Below are 19,398 nucleotides of genomic sequence, written 5' to 3'. Positions count from 1 at the left end.
TTGCGTTGTTTTGGGTATGTTCGGTTTATTGTTTGACACGCACCGTATATATTGGACTGCGCATTCTTTAGTGAGATGCCTTGTCGCGGCACTACGTGATATGTAAAATTAAACGCATCTTGTATATTTTAGGCTCACTCTTTCGTTTGACCAATCATAACACGCGGTGATGTAAACAAGGAAGTGTCTAAAGCAACCGAGCTTTCATTAGACAAACAGAACTGAAACTTCACAGTTAATGTAAGATTTTATTTCATTTTCACAAGCAAAGAGGAAGTCTTTCACATATTTTAGGTGTACATACTGGCCGTGTAAGAGTAATAAAGCGTTTCTTTGTTAATCTGTCTCACTCAAGTGGAACTGAATAACAATGGACGAAAGACACAAGAAGATTCTCCAGCGAAACAGGAGCAATCTGGTGAAAGGACTGGATCCATCAAACCTTTACGATAGTCTTCTAGAGAAAGGAGTTTTCACCGAAGACATGATCGACGAGATAAAGGTAGGGCACCTGTCAGTTTTTCTGTGTAGTTTTCCAGTACAATATGTCAAATTTGTCTCAGTATTTCCTATCACGTGTTCCCCACAACGTAATAGTTGAATGTGGTCTGTTACACATGGAAGAGTTAATACTGATAAAGAAGTTTACTAATTCATAGTGATATGTTAGTTAATTTGTCACAATATGGATCAGAGGTAGGGCAAGGTGCAAAGGACAGCATATAACCATTTAATTTGTTATATATCCTAGATAGTAAATATTTTGGCAGTATTATGGCATACATTTGGCATTTTTGGCTTTCTTTTGGCATTATGAAAACCTTTAGGCTTAACTGTGGTATGATTAAGGTTATCCATGATAGATGTGGAGGCACCAGCAATATATGGCTGAGTTATGGCGTATGTCTGGTTTAAGAGTGGGCAAAGAGCGGGATCAAGTATAGGGATGGTATGGCATGTTTATGGCAAACCAGAAGACTGACTAAAGAGCAGCAACATCTTATTCCATATATGGATGTGTTGTGGTCGTTTTTTGGCATATTTCTGTAAAGCCAAAACACTGTGCAAAGAGCAGGAATTTCTACCCAGAAGAAAACCCCACTTCATTTTAAAAGCATGATCAACACAAATTTTGGGTGAATTTTGGCCTCCTTTTGGGTCAGTTTTGGCTACTTTTTGGCTGGGATTATGGGGATTTGGGGCTTTTCTGGGACACTTGGCTATATTTTGGAAGTCCGCATTTAGTTTTGGGGGAATTTTGGCTTTCTCCTGGTTTGATTTTGGCTTGCCTATTTTGGGCCATTTAGGGCCCATACATCCGCCCAGAACTTTGCCAAATGGCATGCCAGTTTTGGGCCAGATTTAAGCCATAATGATTTTTCTATCTGGGCTGTTTCATTAAATATTGCTTACAGAGAATGGACTGAGTCATTTCTATCAAAGGTTTAATGTATTAATAGATGGAAGTCAACAAAAATATATAACATATCCCAACTGAGTCTAATTCATTCACTTATGTTGTAATGAATGTGGTATTTACATCTGTGGTGCTGGACACCTCCTGCTGTGTTTCCTGTCAGAGCTCTGGGACCAGACGTGATCAAGCCCGACAGTTAGTCCGGGACTTAGAGACCCGTGGGAGCCGGGCCTTTCCTATATTTCTGGAGTGTCTTCAGGAAACAGGTCAGCACAGCCTGGCAGAGCTCCTCCAAGATGGAGCTCCATCAGTTCACATCCGGCCTTCAGCCCCTCCTCAGGTAGTTCGTCCTCCTGTCAAGCCTCTTCCTGTTGGTGAGTGTGTGCTACAGTGACACATGTAATAGAGTATTAACACCAACACAGAGCATAACTGTATTGTACATGGTTGTAATGCTCAGATTTTCTTCAACAGTGTCTCCAATGGATATTGATAAGCCAAAAGTAGAAGTTGTTCCTATTTCTCCTCTTTCTCCAAAACAGAAAACAAATACCACTCCCACTCCATGTAAGCTGCACACAATCATTTCACGCTGGTGGCAGTCTGGATTGTTCTTGATATTAAAAGATATATATTTTTTGTTGTTACAGCACCAGTATACACAAGACCAAGACCACGACGGGATAGTATTCAGGTAAGCTCTCTACAGTCAACAGAAAGGCAAAATGTGCAGGTAATTGCAAATATACAGGTAAGGATGTGAATATAAGCAGGTTGATACATTTTCTGATTACTTTCCTTTCCTTTTTTGTGTGTAAATCAGTGTTATAAAATGGATGCCAGCCCATGTGGACATTGCCTCATCATAAACAATGTGGAGTTTGACCCTCGCAGTGAGCTTAGCAACCGCACAGGCTCCAACATAGACTGTGACAAGCTGGAAAGACGGTTCAAAGCACTCAATTTTATTGTGGAAGTCAAGGCAAACCTGAAACAAAGAGTAAAAAAAAATGTTTTAAACCTTTCCAATTTTAGTAACATTTAAATCTATAAATATACTGTATGTTTACAAAGCTGACACTGATCTCCACATTTCAGCAAATCAAGCATCAACTGTCAGCTTTATCAAAGAAAGACCATTCCCAGTTCGACTGCTGTGTAGTTATCATGCTTTCTCATGGTACAGAGGTAAGCCACATCCTGTATTTTCTTTTTCTCAGAGTTACCACCATAAGAATGACTCAAATATTTGTTGAATTACAGATCGCATTCACCATAAAATGTTTTTAATCCTTTCTTTATAATCTGTTTGTTTACAGGTGAGTCACAGCCGCTTCCCTGGTGCTGTGTATGGAGTTGATGGACAGCACATCCCTGTTCAGTACATAACAAACTATCTTAATGGACAGCACTGCCCGTCTTTACAAGGAAAACCCAAACTGTTTTTCATCCAGGCCTGTGGAGGAGGTACCTAAGAACATTTATGGAACAATCATAGTAACATTATGTAAAATGCAACATTCATCCTAACCCTAATCCTAATTATGGTTATAGATGTGTTAAGGACTTAAAAGAGTCTTAGGGATATTCTCTATCTTTCCTTGAGGTGAAAAAGACACAGGTTTTGAGGTGTCCCCTGATGAGGTCGAGCCATCCTTTGGTGGAGAGGACGACCAGACGGATGCTATTCCCATGTCATCCAGCAGCGACTCTTTGAGTATGTCCGATGAGCCAGACGCCAGAGCCACGCTGCCCACACCCAGTGACATTCTAGTGTCCTACTCAACTTTTCCAGGTGGGTTTGTGTGTCCATAGTTTTCAGACATCTGTGTTTGTAGCCACATCTGAAAAATAAATATGTGTTCATGATGCCTTTTTGACCATGTGTCCTATCTAGGCTATGTGTCTTGGAGAGACACTCAGTCTGGTTCCTGGTATGTCGAGACACTGGACCGCATCCTTGAGGAAAGTGCCAGCATCAATGACTTGGTCACAATGTTGATGATGGTGAGCTTTCCTTCTTATACCAGTTAGCATGGATGCCAATGAATGTTCTTTAGTATTTTTTATTTACTTACATGTCATCATTTCCAGGTTAACCATGAGGTCTCCCAGAACTCTGCAAAAGGTCTCTACAAGCAAATGCCTGGTTCCTTTAACTTCCTCCGTAAACTTCTCTACTTTCAAACCCAAGCATGAATGCAAAACTCAGGTTGTCATTCAAGCTGCAGAACGTAAAATCAAATGGAGAAATGCCAGAGTTTGACATACCTGCCCAGTTCCCTTGCAGCTCTGTCCCATCAGTCCAACTCAGGAGACTAAATATAAATGTAGATGGCTTAAAATCTTTTCATGCCGTTATGGAAAAGTGAAGTTACTTTTTCACACATCCATATCAAAAGAGTAGATCAGTAGAGTCATAACCAGGTAATCAGTGATTGGTAATTACAGCTGTCAATCAAGTATTCAACCCTCCTACCTAACTGAAAACACCTATATTCTACAGCTCAAAATCATAGGGAGGGAGTAGATGCCTTAACAAAGCTGCAACAATTTACAAAGTTTGATCTTTATCAAAACAGTTATGTTTTACTGTGAAATTTTGTCTGTCATGTCTAAGTGTGGTTGCTAAGGTGTTAGCTTTTTTAAATGGAACATTTTGTAATTGGAAATCTAAATATTTTCTTCTAGGTTCACTATTATATTATCAACACATCCAGCTGATGGTTTTCATAAAAGTAAATGATATTTTCAAGATGTACTTTTTACAGTGACTCAGTCTTCTAGTTGTAATTGTTTTTATTATAGGAATCTGTTAAATTGTTGGATAAGGGGAAAAAAATGTGTATGTTAAAAGTAAGTGTGTTTTATGAGAGACATAAAAGAAACAATGATCTTCAGTGCATGTTTTTTTTTCATACCTTCTGAACAGTTTATTTTTGGTATGTAAAAGTGTTCTCTTCAGCTGCATAGACCAGCTGCAGACACTGCATTACAGTTACTCAAGTGCAATAAATAATGAACCTGAATGTGTCCTGTGTATAACCATGTGTCAGTCAGATGTTGTATTATTATCTGGTAATATTTTGGGGGATCAGATTTAAAGAAACTGGGAGCTTTTGTTGTAAGGTGCCAGTTTTCTCCACATGGTAAAACAGAAAAATACTGGGAAAAAAAAGAGGCCAGTTTCACCACAGTACTGATGTTTCATAAAAGGTTAATATTACTATGAACTGTTACTTATGCCAGTAATCTTTTTTTTTTTTAGTTTATTCATTAGGTGCTGCTCATGTTCATTCATACAAATCATTTACATGCCTGTTCTTACCTGCTCTTGCAGATGTTTTTCTAATATTAGGCCACAAAGATATTTGTGGCTCACTTTTGGCTTACACTACACATTCTTCACTCATAATCCAGGAAGATCGGTTTACTGAAGCATCTAATTCAAGCATCAAAAAATAACATTCCAGTTTTACAAAAGTTTATTCCATACACATAACACAATAATACTAGAATGTTTTTGCTGTTGTTGCCATAAAATTTATAAAAATGTGTTAATGTGGCGTAACTCTGGTCTCTTATTTCTACTCTGACATGTTCCCCCATATGACCAGTTTTCTGTTTCATGCTTGGGCGGGGTCAACTTTCTTCAGTTTTATCTACCTGTATGCTTCACCTGGTTCACCAGCCCAGGTCTTTTCAGTGTTCTGCCTGTGATTGGCTGACTGCCTCCCCACAAGGGACTGTCATGTCTGAACACAGTAGCCGTTTGAATAAAAGCTACTGGATTCATGTTCAGATTTGTTTTATCCTGCAGATCAGTTGCACTCTTCATCTTCCTCTGGATCCAGCAAAATCATGGTCCATTTTAGCCCTGCACACTGTGAGTACATATATAACTTATACAGAATTAAAACTTTTCTGATGTTGATACAGGCCAGGTTTGTGTTTTCTTGCTGAAGAAGCCAGGTCCCATATTGGAGTCACATGGTGAATGGTGCTGTACGACAAACAGACGTGAAATGTTATGTAAATGTATTTTCTGTGGTTTAGATTGACACAATTAACTTTGTGTTTGTTTTAGTGTTGGCAGGAACCTGTGTGCTTTTAAGTGCAGGTAAATATGTGTGAATGTGTGTGTCTACACGTAAAGTATCTTGACTAATTGTTTTTAGTAAATTAATACTTCCATATTTGTTACTTAGGTGTCCTGACACAGAAAGTCACCACCTGTTACTGCGGCACTGTTCACCGCCTGAGCTGTGGTATGACTCCTATTCATAAAACCTTTTTTTCCCCCATATTAGTTTATTTATTTTTGGTTTGTCATGACAAGAACTTAGCATTTGATTCTGTAACTGCACACTGATTACTGTGTTTCTAAATCTCTTGGTGTCATGACCTCAACTCCTAAAACATACCACAAAAGAGCCAAAAGGCAAGGTAAGGCAGGTTTATTTGTATAGCACATTTCATGTACAAGACAATTCAAAGTGCTTTACATAAAACATTAAAAGCATTACAGCAGAAGCAATAAAAAGTATAGGCATGAGAAAAACAAGCAAGCAAACAAACAAACAAACAAAAACAAAACAAAACCCAACAAAACAAAAACAAAAAAATCTGATAAATAGATAAAACAGATAAACTGTTAAAACAGATAACTTTTAGCTTAAAAGGAACAGCGCAGATCTGAACTGATGAATAAAAACTCTATTCAAATGCAGCTTCTACATGCACTACCACTTCTTCCTAGTATAATTAAAAGAAAGACTTGAGACTGTCAGAGGTTGTAACTTCAGTGGAATTTAAACCCATTTGTTAAACTCAGTCTAGGGGTTGCCGAGACGCAACATGATATGAGACTCCCCTCCCTCCATGTCCCTTAACAAACAGGACCAAAATAACAAAACGACCAGCAACCACGGAACTGTGGTATGAGATATTTATTTACAAAAAAAGAAAAATTAAATCAGGTGAGGGAATCATAATGTTCTACAAAAACAAACGAAGGAAAACCAAAATACATCAGTCTTAACAAAAAAAAAACTTAAAGAAAAAGATTCCCTCCTTGTATCACCGGTTTGACAAAGTTCTAACAAAAAATTACAAATGGCTGGTCTGCACAGAGTGGGAGATGAAATGAGAGGAGTCTCTGGAGGAATGAAGATCTGTCCTTTAAATTTCCCGGCTCATCTCTTGAAGCACCAATCAGCTGCAGCCAGCAGAGCAACAGCACACCTGCAGCTCATCCTCCTTTAACTACTATCTGTTGGAGGGAAAACAAACAGAACACACCCACACAGGGAAGAGAACAGAAAAACTACAAAAGTACAACAGAACAAATGACACAGCCCATTACAGAATTTAAAAAAAATACTAACCCTTAACACCATTTTAAAGGATTGAGAAAATAATACGCTTTGATCAGTTTGACTCTTTCTCTTTCTCAAAGCTAATACTTAAAAAGACTAAAGGACCCCTCTAAGAGCAAGCCCACGATAACAGTAGGGACATAGTAGCAGACAGTGTCAATAGGTTTAATTATAATGACTTTAAAGGCCGGTGGTAAGTAACCTGATAACAGAATCATTAGATCTACTGTGCAGCTCTGGAAAAAATTTAGAGACCACTGCAATTTTCTCTGATATCAACATATCTGCATGTATGACAGCCACTCCATTCCTGTGTCTGTTGAATTCCAACACAAGCACACCTTATTCTACTGAATAAACACCTGATTCATGTCTAATTTAAGAAGGAGAAGTATAAACACCACTACTGGGGCCATCATTATCTTCTTACAATAGGCAAAAACAGCCCTATTAGACCAGCTAAAGTAATTGGAATCTAAAAATAACTATTGAAAACTACTGGACTTCTGCTCTGACAATGTTCCCAAACTCTGAGGACTGTTTTTTCTATCAGGACAATGCTCCTGGCCTCAGCTAGGTCAATAAAGGTGTGGATGACAGACCACCAGTTGAAGACCCTGTCATGGCCAGCCCAATCTGCAGACCTGAACCCACTTTGAAAACTTCTGGAGGAAGATGGACGGTCACAAACCATTGAACATTGCTGAGCTTCTTGAATTTCTATGCCAGGAGCTGCATAAAGTCATCCAACAGCAATGGTGGATAGACAAGACACATGAAAGCTGTCATTGAAAATCAGGTTTATTCCACTAAATATTGATGTCTGAACTTTTCCCAAGTTACAACATTAGTATTGTGTTGTTTAAAAATGAATATACATTAGTTTTCTTTGCATTATTTGAGGTCTGAAAACACTGCATCTTTTTGTAATTTTGACCATGTGTCGTGTTCTGCAAATACATGCTCTAAATAACAACATTTTTATTTGGAATTTGGGAGAAATGTTGTCAGTAGTTTAGAGAATAAAACAAAAATGTTCATTTTACTCAAATGCAGACCTATAAATGGTAAAATCAGGGAATTTGATAATTTTGAAGTGGTCTCTTATTTTTTTCCAGAGCTGTAGATGTAGTAACCTAAGTGGAAGGGGGTCAGGCAACAGACAAGTGGATGAGGTAACTGTAACTGAGAGATTTATCACTAATGCAAACAGAAAAAATATGCAGTGACTGAATCCATACACTTTATATGGATAAGATCTAATTTGCTCCTTATGTCCATGAAGACAAACATTTCTGCCTGTAACTTTAGCATCAGTTTATTTATATAATAGTGTCTGCACATTTTGTAGCATTTCTTTGTTGAACTGTTTTCATTGTGTCTTCACTCTTGTCTACTTGTCTCTTTGCTGATGTGTGTACACCAGACACAGGAGTGATAAGTGTGCAGACTGCGCTGTGGGGTCATGAAGACGAGAGATGCTTTCATGGACAACCTCCATACCCCGTTAACCAAGACTGTTCTCCAATGGGAACTGTGGAAAACCTCAAGACCAGGTCTCACAAATGCTATTCTGACCTTCATAGATGAGCTAGAGCCAAAGGATACAACATTTTTTCAAGGGTTCATGGAGCTTAATTTACGAGTTGATGAATTTTGTTTGCATCACACTGAAATATTTACGTTTTTCCATTTTAGTATGGATGCAGTGGTTTATTACATAAGTGCGAATTAGACAATGACTAACACTGTGACACCCATAAAATCAGAATAAAATATTTTTACCTCTTCTCATGAAATTAATGTGAAAATTTGATTTATTATTGATAACATTTAACTGGGACTTAGAATGTGATCATTACGCCTGGTCAAAGGTGATTATTGATGTGTATAAATGGGAATAAAAAGAAGAACGTGTCTGAAATCAAAACTGTTCCAACTTTATGGTCAACAGTCTATTGCAAAAACAAGCAAAAACAGTAAATTAAAAGCAATATTAAAATGTTTATTGGTGCTGTAATGTAGTTCTGCTTGCTGTAATTCTTCTTGGCTCTTTATGTTGTGCTTGCAGATGTGATGGGAAAAAAGTTTGTGAATTAACCCCTGCGGACATCAGATACCCTGGTTCCTGCACTGGATATCTACACACAACATACACCTGCATTCCGGCAAGTCAGTCACTCAAAATTTCACTACAGGTTTAACGTGTATGATGATTAGCTTGTGTGTCTGAATGAGCTCAAAATAACAGCAGCATTTTGCAGAAATAACACAACTACAGAAGCAAGATGTTCAACATGTTACTGCTGTCAACAAGTGTGGTGAAAGCAGTAAATGACAATTCTAACCTGACAACTCACTTGATCTTATTTTTATGTAAAATAGAAAACTTTTGTCCAACAGACTGTGTGAAGACCTAACATTGCTTTTTCTAATAGGATGTGCCTTATTTTGACAGATTATCTTGTTACATGTGAGCACTCACTTGCGTACCTGCAGTGTGGTAAGACTGTGTATTCTCTTCTTCTTGTGGTTTTAAAGAAGCAGTTCCCAAACTTTTTGAGATGGAGACTCAAATGATCATTTATATGCCTTCTCAGGTCCCATATTTACAAAAATATCTCATAAAGTCCCATAATATCTGCATTATTACTACTCCTCCAATCATCATAATGATGTTGAATAGATGGAAATGTTGATAGAAATGTCAACAATCACTACTGAAAAGTAGGGATGCACCGATACCGATACGAGTATCGGGCATCGGCTCCGATACTCAATGTGTGTACTCGTAAAAGATATCCGATACAACTGCACCGATACCACTTACGGCCATGTGACATTCACAGTTCAGTGCAGCAGGTACGAGGAGGAGGAATAATGTGTGGGGAGTGTGAAGAGTGTGGAGATTGAACCAAATAAATGACGGTGATAAAAGTAACGCTGACTGCAAGTAATGTTACAGACACAGACAGATACGGATGGAGTGTTCTGTCCGTCCTCTGCGTACATTCCATCTGTTTTCCAGGTGCTGGCGGATGCGTACCCAGACAGAGAATACCAGTGGGAGTACGGAGCAGTGTGGACCGCCACCAGCGGAAGTGAAAACGAAACTTATCACACATTTCTCTTTTTTCTACCTGCTGAAGCTTCGCTTTTAAACCTTACCAGTGAAAACACTGCAATATTAGTATCACATTAGTGTTGCCTCTGTCGTCTCCATGTTTGTTATTACTGACTTTCTTCTTCTTCTCAAAAAACTTTACTCTTCTTCGTGGTATTTATCCAGTATGGTTAATTCAGAGCGGTGGCCCTCTGGTGGATTAATTGAGAAATGCTCATTCCAACACATTAAATGTCAGTAGCAGCACTTTGCTCCAGTCAGACTAATGACAACGACAATAAAGCACATTTACAAAGGGAACTAAGAACTGGAATGGGATTATTAAGTACTTGTATCGGTACTCGGTATCGGCAAGTACTCAAATGTAAGTAAGAAAAAAGTGGTATTGGTGCATCCCTACTGAAAAGTAATGTATTTGAGTAGCAACGCCATCATCAAGCAGACCAAAATCTAATATCATGAACACTACTGACTTATCACTGTCAAAACACTCCCTGACAGCCTTTTCTTTGCATTGTTTTTGTCTGTTGTGCCATATTTGGCTTGTTTTATCATTTACACATTTTTTTTTTCACCTTTACCAACATACATACAACACCTCCAGAAAACACTCTTTTTCTGTTTTATTTAGGAAAATTAATTCTCGTATCGTATTACTGCCGTATATTTTATTCATGGCATGTAGTGATCCAACAAAAACAGCTCCATAACCCATTTTTTTGTTCTGGGTCTAAGTTTGGGAAAGGCAGGTTTAAAATGACGAACATAATCAATATTTTTTGCCTTTCTAATCAACAGCATCTTAAACTAACATTTGTTATCGTTTCTCCTCTGTTTTTTTAGACAAAGGGCAGGTGATACATGTCTACAGTGCTGACTACGGCCGTCGTGACCGTACTACATGCATTTATAATCGACCATACTCTCAGATCCAGAAGACTGACTGTTCAAGCCCTTCAAGCAAAGTAGCTGAGAGGTACAGTCATCCACCTGCAGATAATAGAACAGCAGCACAAAGTCAAGCCTGTATTTCACACATTTCTCTCCATCTGCAGCTGTAATGGGAAAAACAGCTGCATTATCAAAGTGAGCAACTCTGTGTTTGGAGACCCCTGTAAAGGCACCTACAAATACCTGGAGGCGTCGTATATGTGTCAGGGTAAGTAGCTCCACAGTCATCCAGACAGAGGGAGGTGGGTTTTTATACCATGGTTCTGGTCTGGCATCTGGACTCATATTTCCTCATGGTCACTGAATCACAGCCCAGTTTTACAGACCAAGAAATTTTGTTCTTTTTTAAAAACAGGCTCCTAAACATGAAAAAAAAACCAAGACTGCATTCAGACACATGACTCCAATAGAAACATTAAAACTATTTGTAGACTGTTACACAAACTAGCCTTTTTTAGTTGTATATGCATATGTGTAAACTGATAATTAATGTTTGTAAAGAAAAATTGTACAGAATCTATTACATGTAAACATGCGTGTACACTAAAAAACATGAACACTAAAAAAGTTCTACATTAATATGCTTTGTCTCTGTAATTCATCTAATATTAATCCTTTGTCTTTGCAGATGCTCTGACTCCAAGTAATCCTCCAAGTGAGAGTCCAAGTGAACCTCCAAGTGAGAATTAAAATCAGAGTCCAACTGAGAGTCCAAGTCAGAGTTTGTGAACTATTAAATCACAATCAGCATGTATGAAATAAATACAACAATAAGCCAAATGTATTGTGCCTGTTTGTTACTTCAGTGAGGCTAGAATTTCTGAGGAATTATGGAAAGTGATCAGACCATGAAAAAGTCTCTGACTCTTAATGTTGACCCTTTCTCAAAGGTTCCAGGAAGTCTGGACAAAAATCTAAGCACACAGACAAGAAGCATTGTAGTGTTCCAGGAAGCCCATAAGAAAAAAAAACAAACAAACAAACCCACAAGGTGTGTGTTAATCAGCGTTTAGTCATCCAGAGCGGATAATTGCTAAAGAGGAACAGGATGAGGTTATATTGATATTACGAGAACCAACAAGTTTATGTCAATAGGATCACAGTAAAACTAAGTGTATAGCTCAGTGAGTACATTTCTGTGTTCTGAGTGCTTAAACAGCCCAATAAATCATTGGAATGGTCCAAACAAACAAAGAAAAGAAGACAGTTTTTATTCTAAAATGAACAAGTCTGAGGCACTGTTCCTTAACCCTTTATAGGGCACTCATTGAAAAGCTCTGAAATTCAAAATTTCAACCTTAGCGTGTTATTGGACATCGTCATCTACCTTGCCAAAAAACATCTGATCAGCACTTGCTAAAAAGTAAACACATGTAATAAAACAACTGTTATAAGGTCGTAAACTGACAAAAATCACTCATATTCACTATTTACAGTTTGAAAATGTCCATAAAATCTCTCGGAATCACTGTATAATGTTTCTAAAAACCAACATGCTCCTGGACCTCACTGATGCACAGGATTGGCCCCATATTTGATGTTTGAGGAAATGACCAAAAATAGTAATTTGCCTGATAAAGGCTTAATATAAAACTTGCCACCTGCTCACAACAACTCAGGAGGGATTATTGAAAGTTTAAGATGAAGATTCAACAAAATCCAGCAGAATTAATTAATATGTCTTGTCTACAAACCCCTGCAGATAAGAGAGAATTATATCCCATTAATGTGATTAAAGAGATGAGATCATGATTTTAATAACATCACAACAGTCTTCAACATTTTAGAAAATCTTGCTTTGGCAGACTTATTGCTGGATTGTTGAGTTAACGTTTCAGAAATGGTTTAAGAAATGTTTGCCTCTGTTTTTGCCAGAGATGAACAAAAGATAAAAGACACTTATAATACAACAAAAGACAACACATAAAGCATGCCGAACATAGTACAATCAAAAGGCCAGATTTGTTTTTCTACCTCAGGGACGTTAAAGGCCCAGATAAAGATTATACTATACTTAACTCCAACAATTGCCTTCTGTGTTAATCAAGGAAATAAAGTCTCCAAAAAACACCCACCTGTTTGAGAACCTCTTTAAGGAAGACAATGCATTTTACAGCAATGATGTCAAACAGGAATAACCATCCATGAGGAAGAGAATTATCGTAACATCACAGATAATGCAGCCCACTCATGACCTTCACATAACTTATATAATGCTTTCTGACATTTCTTTTTGTCACCCTTTGTTCTTCTGTGCTTTTTCTGTGCCTCACCTTTCAGTATTTTTTTTTTATATGGTATTTGTCATCACCATTGTGTTCTTTGTAGTGTTTCTTAAGCAATACTTCACTGTGTCCTCCTACTTCTGTCTCTTGTTCACTTGAAAAACCCAAAGCCATTGTTTGGCAAATTGCATCCGGCATAGCCCCGACAGAATAAATAGCAGGTGTGCTTCTTCCAAGGGCACATTAGCTCCACTCTAACTTACAACTAGGATAATCAATAACCATGCACAACAGCAGACTGACTGGAAGACTGCGTAAGTACACAATGAATTTACAAAAGGAGTAACAATGACAAGTTTTTGTAGAACGGTTGTACAGTTTAAAGCTTAGACACAGTTCTGATCTATAATTGTTACTTTAAAGCTACTTGGTCTCAATTTGCTACCATTATTGACCATAATCTACCAACCACACCAAACTTTAAATGCAATGAATGGAAAAAGCTGTCTTGTATATTTAATTAATTAGAAAAATACAAGTCTATCTATCTTTGACATTAGTTTTTGTAACTATAGCAAAGGTTCAAGACAACACATTTGTAACATACTTTCACTCTTTCAGTTTAATGAATATAATTATTATTTATCATTAACCATATAAGACCCAGAACTATTTTAGCGGCAAATTCCAGATGCATTTTTCTCATCACATCTAACCATTCCTGAGTAATTTATTATCGTTTATTATATTATCCTCTGCATTTTGCATTTTTCAGAAAAATCTGGAATGTTCCTTGTCATTTGTGAAATATCATGGGTTTTACTGATGAATTTATGTTGAAGAAGATGATAACCGTAACATCCAAATGGGTCATATCTGATGACGATAAAAAGTTGAGAAACGGCATTATATGTGAATTATCTACATGTATTGATAGGACTAATGGCTTAAAGTTTAACATTTTTGATCAATAGATGCTTTTGGTCACTTTTGGATGGTTAGGTCTTCAAGGGTTAATACCACTGAGGCCATTTCATGGTTTAACTGCTATGTTCTTTCCTGCACTTTACTTTCAACATACTTTGAACATTTGTAACCTTGATAATGTAACTGTTGCCACCCGTTTCTTCCTCTTTTTTTATTGTGTCAGCATTTGTTTTGTGTAACTCTACCCCAGTGAAAATGAGGGTCATTCCTCTTTGCTTTCTGATGTGTTAAAAAAAAGATGGGTTGGGTTTTTAATACTTTGTGGGATATAGGATGGTGGATTTGATTCACTCAAAAGCAAAATATATAAAATGTTTCCAAATCTTTGTCTTTACAGTGCTGGCAGTGACCTTGTTCTTGATGGAAACAGGTAAATATCTGAGTGAACATATGGTAATTATGACAATAGTTATTCTCACATCTGCATCTTGAACATCATCTTATACTTTGATGTGTTTTAGTCGTTTCCACAAAGACAGTTACCACCTGTGACAACAGCTACAACGTCCATCGCCTCAGTTGTGGTATGAAGCATCAACTGTCTACAATTATTTGTACATTTGGAGATTGGAGTCTGTCAGAATGCAGAATGAAGACTTTAGCGACGCCTAGTGGTGTCTGTAGTAAATGCACTGTGAAAAACTCCATAAATGATATGCAGTATAGTGTTTACTTACCGATATACCTGTTCTGTATTTTAAGAGGTGGTTCATGAAATTACTGAAACATAAATTAATAGTTTGTGAAAGTGATAAAGGTAAATGAATAGAATTAATATTTAAAATTCATATAATGTAATATTTTCAAATAGAATTACATACAGTACCAGCCATAAAATAGAATAAAAAAACAAAAACATAACTAAGAACTTAGAATAATCAATAAAATGGGATTAGAACATCATACTTTGTGTACTGTGTAATAATAAACATGTACACACATGGATGACTGTGTATATAATGAATGGTATTATGTGTAATACAGGCCAGTGACCAATCAGACTTCCTCTCTTCGCATTTTGCACAAGTGTTTTTATACATAGGCCTATTTTTCATTTTTATTATTATTATTATTATTATTATTATTATTATTATACAAAGTTCTTTTTTATGTATATATTGTTTATACATATATATATATATATATATATATATATATATATATATATATATATATATATATATATTTTTTTTTTTTTTTTTTTTATTAATTTATTTTTTTTTTTTTATTGGGCTAAATCTGGGACCTCAGGTACCAAATTTCATGCCATCTCGTGTGTAAATGTGTGCTGGTATGACAATAAAGTTCCTTGAATCATTGAATGTAATGAACAGTATTTTTGTTTATTTCAAAAACAGTTTTCTTTATAAATTGCACAAATAAATAATATGGCACCCATGTTTCATTCAGTTTCTAATATAAAACAGTATGGTGTGGGGCCAGTTTAAAAAAACAAAATAATTATAATAAAATCAAATATCAAATGAAAAAATATGATATTTGTTCTCTGGCCAAAATAGTTCATTTAGCCTAAAGCATATTAGTGATTCAAAAGACATACATATATCTTGTAAAAATAAAAATATGATGCCACATATAAGTGACAACTGTTAATAATAAGTTTAAGTCCTTTTGATGCAAACTGATTCAGAGTGTCCTTTACTTTTTGTTAATAATCCAACAAGTATAGGATTTAATAGTTTGCTGTTCTGTGTCCTTTATGCTCTTATGGTTCTGCTCAATATTAAAGCTGTGGTGGTATTTTGTTGTAATATTATATTGTAAGGTTGTGTTCAAATGCGCTAATTTATCTTTGTGTGTATGACAGATTTCGGAGTCATTGGTGTGCAGTCTGCTCTCTATGGACGTGCAGACTCTGAGACCTGCAGTGAGGGCAGACCTGCAAACCAGATTTCTGATACATCGTGCTCCCAGCAGGGCACCACAGATGTCATCAGGACAAGGTGCAAATCACATGTTTTGTTTTGTTTTTTTAATTGGTGAATCAATTAAAATTTGGTTGATAATTTAATGCACAGGGGTCAAACATATGGCCAGTGGGCCAAAACCAGCCCACCAAAGGGTCCAATCTGGCCCCTTGGATGACTTTGTAACATACAAAAATTACACTGAAGATATTAACAGTCAAGGATGTCAAACATTTTAAATCATTGGGTCAGACCTGTAAAATACTATCATTATTACCTATAAACAATGACAACTCCAAATTTTGTGAAGTAAATTACATGAAAATGTTTACATGTACAAACCATTCTTTGACAAATCATGTGAATAATCTGAACAAATATGAAGAGGCAAAATTCAGCCTGTTGCTAAAGGTTTTGTGTATTTGTAGATCCACTGTGATCTGTAAGTTGTAATGCACATGTGTAAATGATAAACTATGGTGTTGAAATTGCACTTATTTTTCTTAAGACATTTCAAGTTGTTCATGTTATTCATTTTTTTAAGGAAAGTTTGTAAAGGTAAACATTTTCACAATGTAATTTGACTTTTTTCACTGTTATTATTTTACTGGTCCGGATCATATTGGGCAGTTTGTGGCCCCTGAATAAAAATTAATTTGACACCCCTGATTTAATGCATGACACACACATAAACAAGCAGTAACAGTGCCAATCAAACATACATATTGTGTGGATGTATTCTGTCAGTACACGGTGAAACAAATGGCCATGTTGCCAAAACTGTGGAACTGGTTAAAAACTCACTGTAGTCATTAGAGGCGACTCTTACAAAATGAAGCATTCATCGATACTGCTCAGTCTCCCCAACTGATATATTACAGCAGGACACATACATTACATATTTTTTTTAGTTCTGGTGTGATTTGGCTCGGTGCTAAAAGCTTGCTCTTTAAATTTTTTTTCTACAGGTGTGATGGTAAGAGTGTGTGTGAACTGAACGTAAAAGTTGTTCGCACATCAGATCCCTGCGCAGGTACCTATAAATATCTGCAGACCAACTACACCTGCCTCCCAGCAAGTGAGTCACACTTCAGCAGGAAACTAGAGTATGTGGCATTTCAAAGTTATACAAAGCTTCCATTGTCTAATGTGATTTGCTCCTTTGACAGTTCAAGTTACCGCATGTGAGTTCTCTGTGGCCCACCTGTACTGTGGTAAGTTGAACATTTTTGCAGTTGTGATTGATTAATAATATATTTCTGTTGCATCTGAAGACATCTACGTTGCCTATTTCTATAAAATCTGCTCCTCTTCTTAGATGTAGGACAAGTAATACTTGTCTACGGAGCTGATTATGGCCGTCGTGACCAGACCACATGCATCTACAAACGGCCCGAGTCACAGATTACAAACGTCGACTGCTCAAATCCCACTAAAAAAGTTGCTGAAAGGTACAGATTCCAGTTCATTCTCCACTGACAAATGCCTTTTGTTCATCGCTGCTTCACTTGAATGTTTGTTGATGGTTCCTTCATGTGCAAAGCTTGACAAAGGAAGGCTAATCTCATATTTATCTGTTATAGAGGAAAAATTTATATATACTAAAGATTATTTACACAAAGTTGGTGCAGTGGAAGCTTTCACATGAAACAGTTCACTTCCTGTCTCTAAAGTGGGCGTGGCCACAAGGGTTGAGAACATTAGTTAGATAAATGAAAACAGATTACTGTCCATCTGTCCATTTTATGAACTGCTTAGTCCTCACTGTTCCAGCTTAAACTACTAAGGTCAAAATAAAATAATAATGTAATATAATCCTATTTTTGTGAGTAACTCCACTATTTTACCATAATTATTTACTTCATTTGGCTTTATTTTAGACAAGATTTGTGTTCATTGACAAACAATGTTGACTTGATTGATCTGTGTGTCTGAGAAATGTCAATGTCAAAGAAAGTATTTGACTCATGAGCAGTGCATCCAGTATGCAATTGGGTGACTACTGGATGAAAGAAACTGAAAATCTGAAAATCATGTTCAGTTCTATTGGAATGAATGCGAAGGAATCTTCCTCCGGTGTCCTATAGGAACAGGATGGTGGACAAACCATGTGACGCTCAAACAGAAATCTGTCTGGTCCTTAACTTGTTTGTCTTTACTGATCTTACATGTGAGTTTACCGCTCACCAATAGTTGTTAAGGTTACAGATTGTTAAAAGCCAGTGGTCCACTGCGTATATAGAAGAAATGCTACATCCAGCATCTGAACCTTAGTTGGAAAATTTCAGTTTTTTTTTTAAATTTAAATATAAAGAAATAGCCACAACATTTGATGATGCAACTGGATTGTCCTAATGGAAAAATCCAAGTGGATGTAAACTATTGCTCAAAACAGTGCATTTATTGATATATAGTGTCTAAACGGGGGAACATGGGCTGCAACTATCTGCATTATTTTCACTGTAGATTAATCTGTTGATTGTCTTTTCTTCTGGTCGATTAATTCTTTGGTCTGTAGGATACAACACAAAAAAGTGTTTCCCAAAACCCAAGGTGAATCCAAAAATGTCTGGTTTGGTTCAAAATGTGTCTGGTTTGGTTCAAAACCCAAAGATATTTGGTTTACAGAGAAAAAAAAAAAAGAAGATAATTCAATGACTAATTGATTAATTGTGGTAGCTCTTCTGTGAAAATGAGAAAATCAAATGAGGTTTTTGTGATACGATGTAGGCTTTTATAGAGGAGAGTCGGTAAACACACAGAGGCTCTTGTGTTTAGTAATGGCATGAATATCATCCATAGATCTGTTTGTGTTGGAAAACTACTGGAAAAGTGTGATAATGTGCCAGAGAATGGAAATACTACATTATGCAATTGTTACATTTATCAACATTTATGTTTTAAGAAAAATTTTCAGTGACTGAATGAACTAAAACTTTTGACTCTGCATCCACAGCTGTAATGGGAAAAACAGTTGCATCATCAATGCAAACAATGCCTTCTTTGGAGACCCTTGTCAAGGCACTTACAAGTACCTGGAGGTGGCTTACGTTTGTGAATGTAAGTACTGTGACTCACATAAACGGAATTTAAAGAAATCCAAAAATATTAAATTAACAACTGAAGTCTAATCTGATCTTGATTTAAAATGAAAAGAGAAACATGACGTGAAAATAGTAATCAGAAACCATCCTGCCTGCTGTTGGTGCCTCAAAGTAGATCTTCATCTAATTTGAATATTTTGTGCTCTTTTGCAGATCCTACTGTGTAATGACAACTTAAACGTGTGCTATACAGGATCTAAACTCATGTCTTAATAAATATGTATTAAATAAAGGAAATCAGCAAGCTGTGTGTTATCAGTTTGTGATTTTCTTCCCTGGCATGG

The 19,398-nt window shown here is 36.6% G+C and overlaps 2 protein-coding genes across 4 annotated transcripts; both read left to right on the top strand.

Annotated features, from left to right (window-relative positions):
- The first annotated feature begins 128 nt into the window (after positions 1 to 128).
- Positions 129 to 4,446, top strand: casp9 (caspase 9, apoptosis-related cysteine peptidase). 3 transcript variants are annotated; one of them, XM_030139959.1, is made up of 11 exons: positions 129 to 240; positions 355 to 502; positions 1,581 to 1,791; positions 1,892 to 1,984; positions 2,068 to 2,111; positions 2,241 to 2,417; positions 2,516 to 2,605; positions 2,737 to 2,884; positions 3,024 to 3,212; positions 3,315 to 3,424; positions 3,512 to 4,446. In XM_030139959.1, the coding sequence occupies exons 2-11, from the start codon at positions 371 to 373 to the stop codon at positions 3,614 to 3,616; spliced, it is 1,299 nt and encodes a 432-aa protein (XP_029995819.1). In that variant the 5' UTR covers positions 129 to 240; positions 355 to 370; the 3' UTR covers positions 3,617 to 4,446. The 3 variants fall into 3 exon arrangements, with proteins under 3 accessions (XP_029995819.1, XP_029995820.1, XP_029995818.1); XM_030139960.1 differs by having other exon boundaries at positions 154 to 233; positions 354 to 502; XM_030139958.1 differs by having other exon boundaries at positions 158 to 502.
- Positions 4,447 to 4,553: 107 nt separating this feature from the next.
- Positions 4,554 to 19,362, top strand: LOC115422474 (L-rhamnose-binding lectin CSL1-like). The gene is made up of 18 exons (XM_030138826.1): positions 4,554 to 5,303; positions 5,505 to 5,537; positions 5,626 to 5,685; positions 8,222 to 8,351; positions 8,867 to 8,967; positions 9,254 to 9,298; positions 10,763 to 10,895; positions 10,975 to 11,078; positions 11,499 to 11,549; positions 13,368 to 13,409; positions 14,420 to 14,452; positions 14,544 to 14,606; positions 15,911 to 16,046; positions 16,979 to 17,088; positions 17,180 to 17,224; positions 17,329 to 17,461; positions 18,967 to 19,070; positions 19,268 to 19,362. Exons 1-18 carry the CDS (start codon positions 5,279 to 5,281, stop codon positions 19,279 to 19,281), a joined length of 1,362 nt encoding a protein of 453 aa, XP_029994686.1. The 5' UTR covers positions 4,554 to 5,278; the 3' UTR covers positions 19,282 to 19,362.
- The last annotated feature ends 36 nt before the right edge of the window (positions 19,363 to 19,398 follow it).

Source organism: Sphaeramia orbicularis, chromosome 7 (assembly GCF_902148855.1).
Source record: "Sphaeramia orbicularis chromosome 7, fSphaOr1.1, whole genome shotgun sequence".
Classification (NCBI taxonomy): Eukaryota; Metazoa; Chordata; class Actinopteri; order Kurtiformes; family Apogonidae; genus Sphaeramia; species Sphaeramia orbicularis.
The sequence above is the reverse complement of the archived record's forward strand: the minus strand, read 5'-3'. Positions and strand labels throughout refer to the sequence as shown.